At 34.2% G+C, this 15,251-nt stretch overlaps 1 protein-coding gene across 14 annotated transcripts in view; it reads right to left on the reverse strand.

The window, feature by feature from the left end:
* Positions 1 to 15,251, reverse strand: part of Bbs9 (Bardet-Biedl syndrome 9) — a 459,963-nt gene that overhangs the window by 315,164 nt on the left and 129,548 nt on the right. For all 14 annotated transcript variants that reach the window (XM_078039867.1, XM_078039868.1, XM_078039866.1 and 11 more), the window contains one exon: positions 6,270 to 6,444. In XM_078039867.1, coding sequence (XP_077895993.1) covers positions 6,270 to 6,444 — 175 coding nt within the window. The remainder of the gene's footprint in view (positions 1 to 6,269; positions 6,445 to 15,251) is intronic.

The following is a 15,251-nucleotide window of genomic DNA, read 5'->3' on the forward strand; positions in this document are numbered from 1 at the left end:
TACCATTCTTAAAAACAACTTACAAATAGCATTCAGTCTAGAAATAATTTAGTCAATCAAATTTATATTCCTTTAATTCCCATTGATTAATGGTATATTTTTAGAATAGTAATCCTACTCTAAAAAAAGAAACTTGCTTTCGTTTCTATTGAATCAAAGCTCCTTTATCATCCTTCCATAGCTCAGAGGAAAATTAAGAATAGATAAATTCAGAAACCTCATATTTTCTAAGAACTTTAGATGTCTGAGAATAAAACCCAGGGACCTACATGAATAAAATGTGGAATATCTAAATAAGCACTGAAACGTACAGTGTTATTCCAATGTTACCTCCCACTATAATTTGGATGTGCACCCCCTAAAAGCATGTGTTAAAAGCATAACCCCCAATGCAACAGGGGGAGCCAATTGGGAGATGTTTAGGTTCTGAGGGCTCCACACTCATGAAGGGAGTAAAGCCCATCATTAAAGAGCTTGAGGTTACAAGATCCATCTCTAGCTTCCACTTGTGCTTGCTGGTTTGCCCTTCTACCAAGAGGTGACACAGCAAAAACATGCTCTTGTCCTTAGACTTTCCAGCCTCCAAAACTATAAGAAATAAATCTCTGTTCTTTATAAATTATCCAATCTGGATATTCTGTTATTGTGGCACAAAATTAAGACATTTATCGACTCTAAAAAACATCCTATCTTTATCAGGAATAATTCATTTCTAAAAAACACATTTCAATAGAAGGCAAAATGGCTACAGATTAAGGTAAACTTTGCAAGGCACAGAAACTGATGAGAAACTTACAATACCCTATTTAAAAGACAGGCTTATAGTTATTATAAAAGTTCAGTGTTTATAAATTTCATTCATTCCATAAATATATAAAAGAGAACTAACACAGGTATTAACAAGAGAAAATACTACTAAATGACCTGTACTTATCAGGAGCTCCCAAAGTAGTTGTGTGAATTCATAGATCATCAACTAAGTATAACTCAAGAGTACCCTGAGCTAACAGAAGGTATGAACACAGTTTCAGAAACAAGAATTGGGGTTTAGGAGATATGCTCAAATTACAGGTTCAGGAAAATAAAGAACGAGTAAAAATTTGTCATGCTGGCAAAGAGAAAAAAGCATATGATGAAACAAATAGCACATGTAAAAGCATGCAGCAGTGAAAGAGACATGAAAGGCCTCAGTAGGAGTTTAGGAGAGGTGCATGGCAGGGAGAAATGAGTCATGGGAAATGAGACAAAAAAGGTAGGAGGGAGAAGATCCTTGTAAAACCATGCTAAAAGATTTCACAGGCAGCTGCAGCAAATATCTCTATACCATCTCAAACTGACCATCAAAATCCCAAAGTCTCCAAAAGTGCCAAATAATTAGGCCTCACCTTCCAAGTCTCCAAATAGGAATGTTTTTCTATTTCTAGTTCATAATAACAGAAACAGTATGCACTGGTGACTAGAACATTATCCCAGAACTGGTCCCACTATAGATCTAACCCCAGGCATTTAATTACATAGTGGTTTATTTCCTGAGACACCAGCCTACCTGAGGATGATATGGATATTAATGATATTGTTGCTAAAATCCAAAGCTTCTTGAGCTGTTTGAAGCTTCTTACATAATTACTAAGGGTTATTATTTCATCTGAGGAATAAGTGAACCCCTAAAGTGGCCTCATTAACATCAAAACAGCAGGCAGAGACACAGCCGAAATTGACTCCTGATTTCCAAATCCAGACTATTCACTTCCTGGAAGACAACTCAGAAGAGTATTTTATTACTTAAACATAACTGACAGTAAGTTTAGATGATGACAAACTTATAATAGCATCTGTTTTATGGTTCTCCCTTAACTCCTCTTAACTGTGACCAATAATGTACATGAAAATCTATTTCCAAAATGAAACAAATCCAAGCAGACTTGGAAAGTCTGAAATAAAGAAAACACTTGGTGCCTTTCTTTCTTACCACTTAAGTGTTCAGTGATATAAGCTAAAGAATAAAATTCCCTTGTTGAGACTGCTGAAAGAATAATCAGGCCCCATGCAATAAGATTTTATGAAAGAGTGTCAGACATGTTTCTCAGAACAGAAAGGTGCTAATCACAAATACAGCAACTCTAGGCGAATGGCAGTACTTTCTGACCCAAAGTTTAACCAGTCCCATGGAGCACCAATGACAAATGCAACCATATAATTTAGTGCTCTTCCATATCACATCATAAAAACAGCAGCAAGTAACTAAAATATGGATCGATGTGTCACAGAGCACCAAAGTAAACCCTCTGAAATCATTTATTTTTGAATGAAACACAGTTGTCACCTCAAAGGGTACCAGGTGATTTTTAGAACCTTAATATTTAACCTGGAGAACTTTACTAGAAATGGAAACTCAGCATACAAAGCATTATTATGTTCATTTCAATGATAGTTAAAAAATTCTTGATTATGCCAGGAGAACAATTTTCATTGAAAAATGCCAGTTACAAAACAGAAGCTTTCTTTACATACTGTACTCCTTCATGGAATTGCTATTAAACACCTACTCTCGGCAAAGTATGATGCACTTCAGGGGGATACAAAATTCCTTGTCATCCAGGAACACTGATTCCAATCAACAAGAAAAACAAAGGGGCAAATATTTAATATCAGTGAAAGCATGCAGCACTTAAAAGCCAGAACACGTCAGTATGATACAGAAGGCAATATATCATATTGGGCAAAAATCAATGTATTTAGACAATTTTAATCTAGGAGATTAAAAAAAAAGTGTAGTTGAACCAGTTAACTTGCACTGTGATACAGACTTCCTCAGCAAAGCTCTACTGTAGCCAGTATCACAAAGTACAGAAATAGCTGATCAACTTGCTGCCTCTTACACTGGCTTGAATACTACTTGAGGACAACAGACAGATCTTATTTAACTTTTCATTTCCAGTACTTTGAACAGTGTGTAGCACAGAAGGTTCTTGAAAAACAATGGCTAATTGAATGACTAAATAAATGAACTAAATTATTCAGTCAGTGAACAGATGGTTAAGACATTTCTTTTCTCAAGGAACTGATAGTATAAGACATACTCTGAAACATGTCTGTATGATACAGATAGCAACATATACAATATTGGGTTAAAAATTCAATATCTTTTGGCAATTTTATATCTAGGAGATGAAAAAAGAATAGTTGAACCAGTTAACTTTAAAAATCCCTTCCAAATCTGAAAAGTCTACATCACAGATGTTACATGGGCTGGATTATAAAAGCAATGAATGTCAATACAGTTGTCCTTTGATATTCATAAGGAACTGTTTTCAGGAGCCCCCCAACCCTCACCTCTGTGGATTCCCAAAGCTGCAAATACTCAAAGTTCTTACATTAAGTTTCATAGTATTTGCCTATAATCTACACATATCTTCCTGTATACTTCTGTTTTTCTTTTCCTGGATCAAACCCAGGGCCTTGTGTATGCTAGAGGCACTCTACTACTGAGCTATATCCCCAACCCTTCTATGTACTTTAAATCACATGTACATTGCTTATAATACCTAATTCTGTGTAAAATGCTATGTAAATAGTTGTTATGCTGTATTGCTTAGGGAATCATGACCCAAAAAAGTCTGTAAAGACACCTTTTTTTGGGAACACTTTCAATCACAGATTGGTTGAATCTATGGTTGTGAAACCCAGGGATTACAGAAGGCCAGCTATCTAAAAAAGTTCAGATTTTGAAATGGAAAATGAAGTTTATTCTAGACTCAAGAAGTGATTTAAAAGCACAGATATAAGAAAGACCTTTCAAAGACTAGATTGCAGAGAGGTGGGGGGGGTGGGTGTGTGCAGAAAGCCAAGCGAAATGATAAAGACCTGAACCAATGATAATGGGAAGCAAGGGCTGAATAAGAGAATTAAAGTTAGAATGGGCAGTGTTTACTGACTAAATAATTCTGACAGGCAAAGGAAAGGAAAAAAAATAAAAGAGGATTCAAAGTTTGAACTCACATGCCAGAGAACAATACCAAAGCCCTTTCCCCTAGTCCAAAAGGAGAAAGAATTCTTTCAATTCAAAAGAAAAATCACAATAAAAGTGTGTCCTGAATTAGAACCACTAGGAATATGCATTTATAATGAAGATTTCTGGATCTTATCCCCAATACATCTAAGGTACTAGGATGATGGCTCATTCTATAACCAGATGCCCAGGAGATTCTAATGCAAACTAAAATTTGAAACCCAAAGCTCACATTAGTTTCTGTTGAACATGACTGAGCAGAGTTTAAAGTAATTAAATGTCAATATCAAAAATGAAAATGAATTATATCTTAAAAACCTATGCTATCAGCCAACTACATTCTATTAATAGATAATAGATTTAGTAAAGCCTCAAAAGAACAAACCTATAGTTTTCATGCTTTCTCCCATCCTAAATTACACCAGTGATTATTACTGAATTTAAACTATTAAACTTGAAAGTACAACATAGAACTTAAAACCACTCAATTGTCATTTAATCATAATTACATTTCATTCATTTTTACCATTATAAAAAAAGTTTCATAATGGATAAAGCATGTATTTTTAGTACTAGATGGAGATGAATTTAATAAATTGGTATGTTGGAGAATTTCCACAGTTAAAACAATGTAGGCTTCTGTGAAATTAAACACACACATTAACAGTAAGCAACCTATGCACCACTTCCTCACCCAATAACTCCTGGAGTTATTACCAAATTAATTCCTATACACATATTTCAAAGAATAAGTAATGGAACATTCAATTCTTTGCATTGTGACCCTAGCATAGCACTACTTGGCAAGTAGGTGAGGAGAAGAAGCTGGGCGGAAAGCTGAAAAGCAGATCTTAATACTGCTTAACTTTTGGCAGGCCTGAGTAAATGACATAGATAGTTCTCTCAACCTCTCAAGATACATATAATATTTTATTTATTACCAGTAGCCACAATTCACTGATTTTCTTTAGTTTGGAACTAAGTTAGTTGCAGAAGGAATATAACATGATGACACACTACCTGCATCAACTTCTCCATAGTCACAAACAGTTCCTTATTTTCAGGATTGTAAACCCTAGGTGACCCAACAATTATTCACAGAGGGTACACTGCCATTTATGAAGGGGAAATTGCATTAATTCACAATATACAAAATATTGACACTTGAAGACAAAAATTTTACAGTTATCTGCTAATGAATTTATATATTCTCACCTTGGGAAAAATCAGGTTCTATAATGATGTGTTATTTAGATGTTTAAATTTTTAAATGTTGTATCACAAAGAGAGAAATAAAATAACTGAAGTTTTAAAACCCTCCAGGTCTATTTTTTTCCCATTCTGAATTTCTACTTTTTTTCTCCAATCTTTCTGCAACAAAAAGCTTCAATTTTTATTAAAGTTTAGTTGATGGAGAAGAAAATGGTCTCTCTCAAACACAATTCACCAAGATCAATTCACCAAGAATTTCTAGCAAAAAGTATAAACCTTTTTTTTATATATATACTGGAGCCTGAACCCAGAAGCACTTCACCCCTAAGACACACCTTCAGTACTTTTTATTTTTCACTTGAGACAGTGTCTTGCTAAGTTGCTGAAGCTGGCCTCAAACTTAAAATCTTTGTGCCTCAGATTCCTGAGTCACTGAGATTACAGGCATATACCACCATGCCCAGCTATAAGCTGTTTTCATAGGATCATTTTCATAGTTCATCTTTCTTCAGAATAGCTTTTTAAAAAATCATTAACATTCATAATAATACTTAGATCTTTTTCTATTATTTTTCCAATGTCATAAACATTCTTTTTTTGGTATAAAATCATTTCATACAAGCACATTCTTGTCTGATTTTTTTTCCATTCAACATTATTTTATTATGATTCAGGGAATAATCACAGTAACTGCTGAGCATTTTCTACAGAGAGGCAACCTGACATCCATTAATCCTTATAACAACCTTGTCAAAATGAGCATTATTACCTCCTTTAGAGCCTAGATAAGGACACTGACAGCTATGAGAAAAAGAGAGAGAGAGAGAGAGAGAGAGAGAGAGACTTCAGCACCTCCTCACAAATCACTGCACTACACTGCCTTTCAAATATTTTATAATAAAAAGTGATATACTCTAAGCACAACTACATTTTATCAAAGAAACCAGTCTGTTTTTTCATTTGAAATATTCAAGTTCTTTGTGGAAAAGAATTAATCAGCAACAAACCAATAAAATTATGACTTCAAAGATTTAATTTACAAACATACTTGTAACTTTCCACTTGTCTGCAGGAAGAGACAGTAATGAAGGAATCTGTACGGGAACTGTAAGCAAGAGGGCCAGGCAGAAGAGAACCAGGCAGAAATCTCCCAAAAGCATAGCTCTCCTGCTCAAACACCATCAACATCCCATCCATAGACTGGATACAAATCAAATCTCGACCTAAGAAAGAATTAGAAGAAATTAGATAACCTAGTCTTTTTGTAATTATAATGGTTTATTTTATTACTATCTGCCACACAAAAAAATATTAATTTTTCCCCAGAGGCAACTGCATGGTAGTTTAAATTTTAAATTACAAACAAATGAAGCTATCAGGTTACTGCTATTAATATACATACATTTCCCAATTTTTACATTATTTAGAGTATGTCTATAATTTTAAGTACATTTATTTTTATTCATCATATGCTGAAATCTTCTACCACAAAATAATCCCTAAGAATAATCATGACTCTGGGTAAGATATCATTTTTTCCAAATTCAGAAATACAACAAAAACTCTTGTTTATGGAACTGCTACTCTTGTTCACCCTATGTCAATCCCATACTTTAAAATGATTTAGATTAGTCAAGCACAACAGACAGGAGGCTATAGCTCAATGATGAGATGCATGCTTAGCATGTGAGAGGTCCTGGATTCTGTCCCCAGCACACAAAACACACACACACACACACACACACACACACACACCAGATAAAATCCATAAACTTGTCTTAGACACTAATTGTGTATACATCACAATGCTAAGCAGGGTTGGAAGTGAAAAATACAAATATTGAAAAACGTGAATCCCTGCTTGCCTTAAACAATAGATTGATTTTAGGTGACTTTTATTAATCTACCAGTATTAATTATGAAACTCACAGTTCTAAAAATATACTAAGATGATGATGATTTTTATAATATCACTAATCTGAAAAAAATCTAGTGGCTATAACTCTGCATGCTCTGCTTTGATGATTAGTGTATCTCATCACTTATTGTATAGGATGAAACTATGTCAGAGTAAAATTAAGCCAGTCATTAAAGGAATAAATAAAAGGTCAACCTTCTAGTTTGTCTTTTCTAGCTCATACTTCCATTTACAGCAAGTCCTATAGTAATTATTCCTTAATACCTCATATATCCCTAGCAATATTATATATAGTATATTTAAATTTCAAAGAGTGGCTTTGCTCAAAGAAATCAAATTGCATAGAAATAGATGCAATTTCTTTTTATCTAAGGATAATAATATAGCTGAACAATTTTCAAAAGAAACACATATAGCCTAAGAAGGTTATCATTAAAAGAGAAAACAAACAGATTTAAGGGTGCTTTTTACTGCAACATATTCTGGCTCATATTTACCAATACAAAGGGTTAATCATCCTTAAGTTTCAAGGGACACTTAAAGTTGAATACTGTTTCAACAAATGAACATTCACTAAACATATATACTGAACCACTCAGATCTCTTTAGAGACATAGGGACTAATCAAATTATGTTTTTGTGTATGCATGGATATGCCACAATGAAACCCACCATTTTGTATAATTAACATGCATCAATAAAAATCTTTTAATTAAAAAAGGTATTCTCTGGGGGATGGGGCTGTGGCTTAGTAGTAAAGCACATATCTAGCATGTGTGAGGCACTGAGTTTGATCCTCAGAACCACATAAATAAATAAAATAAAGGTATTGTGTCCATCTATATCTAAACAACATATATATTTATATATATTATATATTTTTTTTTAAAAAAAGATATTCTCTCAATGCTCAGGTTTTTAATATGCATACAAAAAGTATCTTTTAATTTAGTCCTTGTCTTCCATATTATTAAAGGTTCCCCAAAGAGGTGTATGCATACTAGATGTACGAGCAAGTTGTATGTGTGTATTTACAGAAGCAAAGAGTACCTATCTCCTCTCAGCACTGATAAATAAAAATGCTTCCAAGTGTTGGAAATGGATGCTGCAAAAACTTTGTAATTATAAGGAAAATCTTTTATTAGTAGGATCCTCAGGTCTCATTCAGGGCATCAATTCTTATTTTAGTTATGGTCCAACAATTGTAGTTTTTATAAACAAGTTGCAGATACTCCTGGGGCTTCAGCCTCTTCATTTATAAAATGAGTATGTTTGTATAATAGCTCCAAGTTTATCAATCAATCTTCAACAAAGGCCCCAAGAATATGAAATGGGAAAAATACTGCCTCTTCAATAAATGATGTTGGGAAAACTAGATATCCACACACACAAAAAGAAAGAATTGGATCTTTATCTTCCACCATACACTAAAATCCACTCAAACTGGATTAAGGACTTAAACATAAAACCTGAAACTGTAAAACTCCTAGAATAAAACACAGAGGAAGCTCAGTAATAGTGAGCTTAAAGGAATAAATAAAAAATTTTTTAAGAGAGAGTGAGAGAGGAAGAAGGGAGAGAGAGAGAGAGAGAGAGAGAGAGAGAGAGAGAGAGAGAGAGAATTTTTAATATTTATTTTTTAGTTCTCGGCGGACACAACATCTTTGTTGGTATGTGGTGCTGAGGATCGAACCCGGGCTGCACGCATGCCAGGCGAGCGCGCTACCACTTGAGCCACATCCCCAGCCCAAAAATTTTTTTAATATAGGACAACAGAAGAATGGGCAACAAAAGCAAACATTAAAAAAATGAGACTATTATCAAATTAAAAAGCAAAGAAAACAATCAACAAAATGAAAAGGCAACAGACTTAGAATGAAAGAAGATATTTGCAAATCCTGTATCTGATAAGAGATTAGCCTCTAAAATAGAAACCCTTAACAGCAATAAAACAAATAACTCAATTTAAGAAGTAGGCAAAGGAGCTGAATGGACATTTTTCCACAGAAGAGGTAAGAATGGTCAATAGATATATGAAAATGTATACATCATCACTAATCACCAGGGAAATGAAAATCAAAACCACAATGAGACATCACCTCACCCACGTTTGGGATTGCCTTTACAATAACAGGGATAAACCTAGAGGGCATCACGCTAAGTGAAATAAGCCAGATAGAAAAAAAAATACTACATGATCTCCCTTATAGAATCTAAAAAAGTCAAATTCACAGAAACAGAGTAGAAGACAGGTTGCCAGGGAAAGGGGATGTAGGGAATGTGGGGGGACACTGGTCAAAGGGTACAAAGTTATACAAAAGTTACTGCAGTTATAAGGCATGTAAGTTCTAGAAACCTAATGTATAGTATGGTGTCTAAACAGTGAATAACAATGTATCATACACTTGAAATTTGCTAAGAGAATAGATCTTAAGTGTTTGCACCACAAAAAAAATTAAAATTAAAAATTAAAAAATAATTATGTGGGGAGATGGGCTTGTTAATTAGCTTGATTAAGATAATTATTTCAAGTATATACACATATTAAAACATCACATTGTGCATCTTCAATATATATGATTTTTATTTCTCCATAATACCTCAAAAAAGCTGAAAAAAGTTTCAAGTTAGAGATTAAATGTCAAAATTCCTAACATTATATAGTACATATAAGGAAAACAATAAATTACAACAGCATTATTATGAGGGTATATATTGCTTGCTTCCCCAGCCCAGAGAAAAGAAATTATCAAAATAGAAAAGAGGTAAAGATAAATATCAGCTGTAAGCAGTGACAGCTAATGTACTAACAAAAAAGGAAAAGTTATTACATGGATTTAATGTAACTTGCTATAACTCAGTCATTTGCAAAAAGAGCTTTGACGGAGATGCTAACTGCTCCTTCCAATAGCCATTCTTTCTTTAGTTCTAGAACTATGAATTGTCACTAGAAACATACTGATCCAAAATAAAGCCTACATTTACAGTCCTCTATTACAGACACATCATAGGACGACAATGTTAATGAGACAGGAGCAAAGGTTAAATGTACAATTCTCAAGCATGCTCTTAAAAAGGGCCAACTATGCACTCCATTCCCCTCTTAGAATCATGATGGTAGTAGGTCTGAAGTAGCTGTCTTGGCCTCAGATATGAGAAAAATAGAGCCCTCCTAACCAATCCTGGACCACTTTATCTCCAGGTGGTAAAATATGACAGAAATAAATTTCTTTTTCATTTAAGTCATCATTAAACTGGGTCTTCATTAAAGCAACCAAACTTATACTGTACTAAAAAACACAAAAACTATCTCTTTCTCAAGATTCAGCCATTATTGATGCCTCTTAAAATTTGATTTTGATTAAATCCTGGCACCAAAACACAACCTGATAAAAAGCATAGCTAAAGAAATTTTAATATGACTCCATGTTAAATAACATTAAATAATTACAGTTAATTTTCTTAAGTGTGATCACAGTATTATGATAATGTAAGAGAACATTCTTATTGGAAGATATATGCTGGAGTATCTATGAGAAAAGAGGTACAGGTCTGTAACTTATTTCAAATAGTTCACCAAAAAACGTATGTCTGTAGACACATGTACAGTTACAACCATTGACTCTTAAGAGCAAAAACATGAATGAATGTGCAACTTTTTCTTTTTTATGTTTTTGTTAGTGCATTATAATTACATATAATAGTAGGATTCATTGACATATCCATACATGCATATAATATAATTTGCACTATTTCAGTCCCCACTTTCCCTTCCTTTCTCCCTCCCCCTACTCCCCTCCTTCTGCATTACTGGTCTTCCTTCTAGTTACTCTTTTATTATTATTATTGTTTATTTATCAATTGCAATACTGGGAATTAAAACCAGAGGTGCTCTACCACTGAGCTATATTCCCAATCCTTTTTTAATTTTTATTTTGAAACAGGGTCACACCAAATTGCCCAGCCTAGTCTTGAACTTGCAATCTTCCTGCCTTAACCTCCCAAGTAGTTAGGATTACAGGTGTATGCCACCCACCCAGCTGTTGTTGTTACTTTTTCTAAATATTTTTCACAGTAAAAGTGTATAAAAATTGAGTGTTTAAATATATATAAATTTTGTATGTGAAACATATACCAAATGACCTTGATCTGTGGGAGAGGATATCATGGTAACCAAAATATACTCTTGATATCTGCATTATTAAAGACTGTGAGGTCAGAGCATATGTTCATGCAAGTAGAAGTATAAATAAAATTTGTATTCATGCCAGGCACAGTGATGCACATTTGTAACCCCAGCTATTCTGGTGGCTGAAATAGGAGGATTGAAAGTTCAAGGCCAGACTAAGCAACTAAGAAAGACCCTGTTTCAAAATTAAAAAAAAAAAAAAAGGATTGGGGTGTCACTCAGTGAGAGTATCTCTTGGTTCAATCTTCAGTGCTAAAAAAAAAAAAAAAGAGTGTTCATTTCAATATGTGGTTGTCATTGAACCCTGAATTTTCAGTCTCTCAAAGGCCTTAAAGTAGTAGTTCTTAAAATGTGGTCCCCAAACTAGTAGCATCAGCATCATCTAGAAACTTCTAAGAAATGCAAATTCTAGGATCCAAATCTAAACCTACTGAATCAGAAACTCCAGTAGTGGGGCAGAGCAGCAAGACTATTCAGATGCATGCTGAAGTTTTAGAGCCTTAGCATGAAAGGGAAGAAAAATAAATAAATAAAAGTAGGGCTTGAAGAAAATTTGAACTCCAAAGAAACCTGGCACTCTTGACTCCCATAAACATGGATGACATCAGAAGCTAATTTCCTGAAACTCTGGCAACACAGAGGAGATACTTAATACACTGTAAATTCTAAGCGGACTGCCTCTAGAGCCAGATAATCTACATTTGATACCAGTTCCACCAATTCTTAGCTGTGAGCCTGAGCTCAAGTTTCCTTATCTGTCAGACACTGTACCTAACTTGTGAGAATTAAATAATGTATGGAAATGAGATTCAGTAGTAATAAATATTCAATTGCATTAAAATTAATATAATTATTTTCAAAGTTTCATGCTACACGTTGGATTAAAGTTTCACTGCTTGTTATTTTCCATACATATCATAATGATGCATTCATTATCCTTACTTTTGTTTTCCCTTCAAAAAAAAATTTCACTTTTCTTCCCTTGGTTTACTGGACATTTGCTAGCTTCCTCGTGGTCATCCATCTCCTCTCCTCCCATGCTCCTCACATGCTTAGCCAGGATGGGGAGACACTGACCTCATTCTAAGCTTGAGGTTAGACCCTGACTTATGTAAACAAATTAGTATCTCACTAGTTACAGTGGTTGGTTCAGAGATGGGTATAAGTTATACTCAATGAAAGAAACCAAATCCCTAAATGAAACTAAAACTAGAGAAAAAGTTACTCCCCCTGGAGAGTAATGCATAAGGAGGATAAGGTCTGGAATCAGAGAGTCTTTCTAAGGGCACAGTTCAGAGAGAGCCATATAAGGCATCATTTGAGTCAGTGCATCAAGGCTAATCTGGAGCCAAATCTACCTCTGAACTTTCTGGCAATAAATTCTCATTATATTGAAGCCACTTTGAATTGAGTTTCTAATTCTGAATGAAATGTATCAACCTATTTTTCCTGTGAGAGACAGCATAGGTTGAAGCTCATCTCCTCTTATAAACCTCTCTCTCCCCTTCAATCACCTGTGTCTGTTACCCCATAGAGCCCCAACCTACCATCATCTTAGAACAAATCATCTACCGAAATGATCTGTTTCTGTGTCTCTCATTAACCCTAGACGAAACTCAAAGGCAGAAACCCTGTCTTACTCATCCTTGTAATTCCAGCAGCTATAAAATGCCTGGCATTAGTAAATGTTTGTTGAGCTGAAGTAAGCTAGGCAAAATAATTTATTCATCTGCAATTCGAATTGGCTGAGATTTTACTGTGTCTCACATAATGAATTTGAAGTATGTGAAAAATGTTCTATTTGTTACAATCTTGACTACTGATGTTTAGAAAAATGTGGGAATCAATCCAAAACATTACTCAAAAATAAATAAATAAATTCTTCAAATCACTATTTTGAAACCACTTCAGAATACATACCAAAGGTTCCTCTTACAGACAATGAGAATAGAAGAAACAGTCCAGAAAAGTCATGAAAGTTTTGAAGGTCTGAACAGAGCCAACAAGAAAACTTCCATAAAAGTAATGAGATTTTAGGAGATATTTCAATGACCTAACCATGAACCATACCCAAAGAAGTGCTTACCACATGCTTGATATCGTATTAAGACCTATAAGAAATTCAGGACAACAAGATTAACTAAACTGTCATTTATTGAGTACCTTTTATAATCTGGCCTTGTGCTAAACATTTAACCATTGTATTTGCTATAATTTTCACTAACTCTAAAAATTAGATAATAGTCCCATTTTATACATGAAAATACTAAAACTCACAGAATTTAATTTTTTAATATCAAAGAATTAGAAAGTGACAGAATAGCATTCCAATCAGCATCTATCTAGCTCTATTATATATCACTGAGGGCAAAATTTCCATCCACTTTAAAAAATCACACATAATAATATACAAAATCTAAGTGATGTAAAGTTACTCTCCCTGAAGAGTAATGCATAAGGAGGATAAGGTCTGGAATCATAGAGGCTTTCTATGGGTACAGTTCAGAAAGAACCACAGAAGTCATCATTTGAGTAAAATAGACTAAACGCTATAGGAAATCAGTGTTTCATTATAGTGAACTTCCTGAGAAAGATTTCATGATAAAGGTAGGAAGAATTGTGGACTGCAGAGGCCAAACAAAGGGAATAGGAGTCAAGGTAAAAGCACAGAAATTTCTGGGAGAGAAAAGGAACACATTATATGAAGATGCAGAGTCACTTAGATTTGATCCACAGTATAATGAATCAAGTTTTATCAACGGAGCATAAAAGATAAAAGCAATCGATCAAAAAGATGACAACAGCTGGGCACAATGACTCACATCTGTAATCCCAGAAGCTTGGGAGGCTGAGGCAGGACGATTGTGAGTTTCAAAGCCACCCTTAGCAACTTAGCAAGGCACTTAGCAATTGAGCCAGACTCTGCCTCTAAATAAAATATAAAGGGCTGTGGATGTGATTCAGTGGTTAAGCACTCCTGGCTTCAATCCTCAGTACAAAAAAAAAAAAACAAAGATAACAATATTTTAATGATACTTCCTCAAAAAATATGCTTTCACTATATAGAAAAAAATAATTATGAAGGTTGAAGATTTCATCAGAATTTAGATATTTATTTTATTAATCTTGAGCAAAGAGAAAAAATAACTTGTGATTTGAAATAGCATTTGTAAGATCTGGAAACAAATTTAGAAAGGACCTTTTAAGACCATTTTTAAAGGACTTTGGAAATAGTGTTTATTTTCAAAAAACATAGCTTTTTGTGCCTATAGGGATGGAAAATGGAAGCTGGAAAGTCCCATTATGGCAGCCTCACGAAATGAGAATATATTAAATAGCATATCTCATTTCCTTGTGTTAAAATATCATGTAGTCAAAGCTTTAACATGATACAGAAACTAATTATATTCTGAAATGACTGCTGGATTAACAGTTTTCTCTATTAAATTATATAGTCTATTCACTAAAATAGTGTTAGAAGGATGTGTGTATGGGTGGGTCCCCAGTCCATAAGTTATTTCTACCATGCATGACCCAGAGCATTTTCCATAATTCATTATTATGGCAATGAGGGCCCCATAGGGGACACTCCCGGATGACATTTCCTCATTTCTCTGTACCCTTTCCTTTCTTGTGCAATCTATGCAGGAGAGCAAGTGGAATGGCATACATGAAAGAAGACTACCACTACTCAGCATGCTACAAGTCTTCTGAATCTATGCTCATATTTCTTTGTTGCAATGAGTAAAAATACAAGGGAAAAATGCAAACATGACCTGTGGCCAAGCATATATTGCAGTTCAGCATGCAGCTGTCAAAAATACTTGGTCTTTCTCCAAGTCTGAAAAACAGCTGTATAGGTAGTCAAAAAGGCAGACAGGAAACATCAAGAGAATGATACATAGGAACAGAAGAGTCCAAAA

The sequence above is a fragment of the Ictidomys tridecemlineatus genome, chromosome 2 (genome assembly GCF_052094955.1).
Source record: "Ictidomys tridecemlineatus isolate mIctTri1 chromosome 2, mIctTri1.hap1, whole genome shotgun sequence".
NCBI classification, from domain to species: domain Eukaryota; kingdom Metazoa; phylum Chordata; class Mammalia; order Rodentia; family Sciuridae; genus Ictidomys; species Ictidomys tridecemlineatus.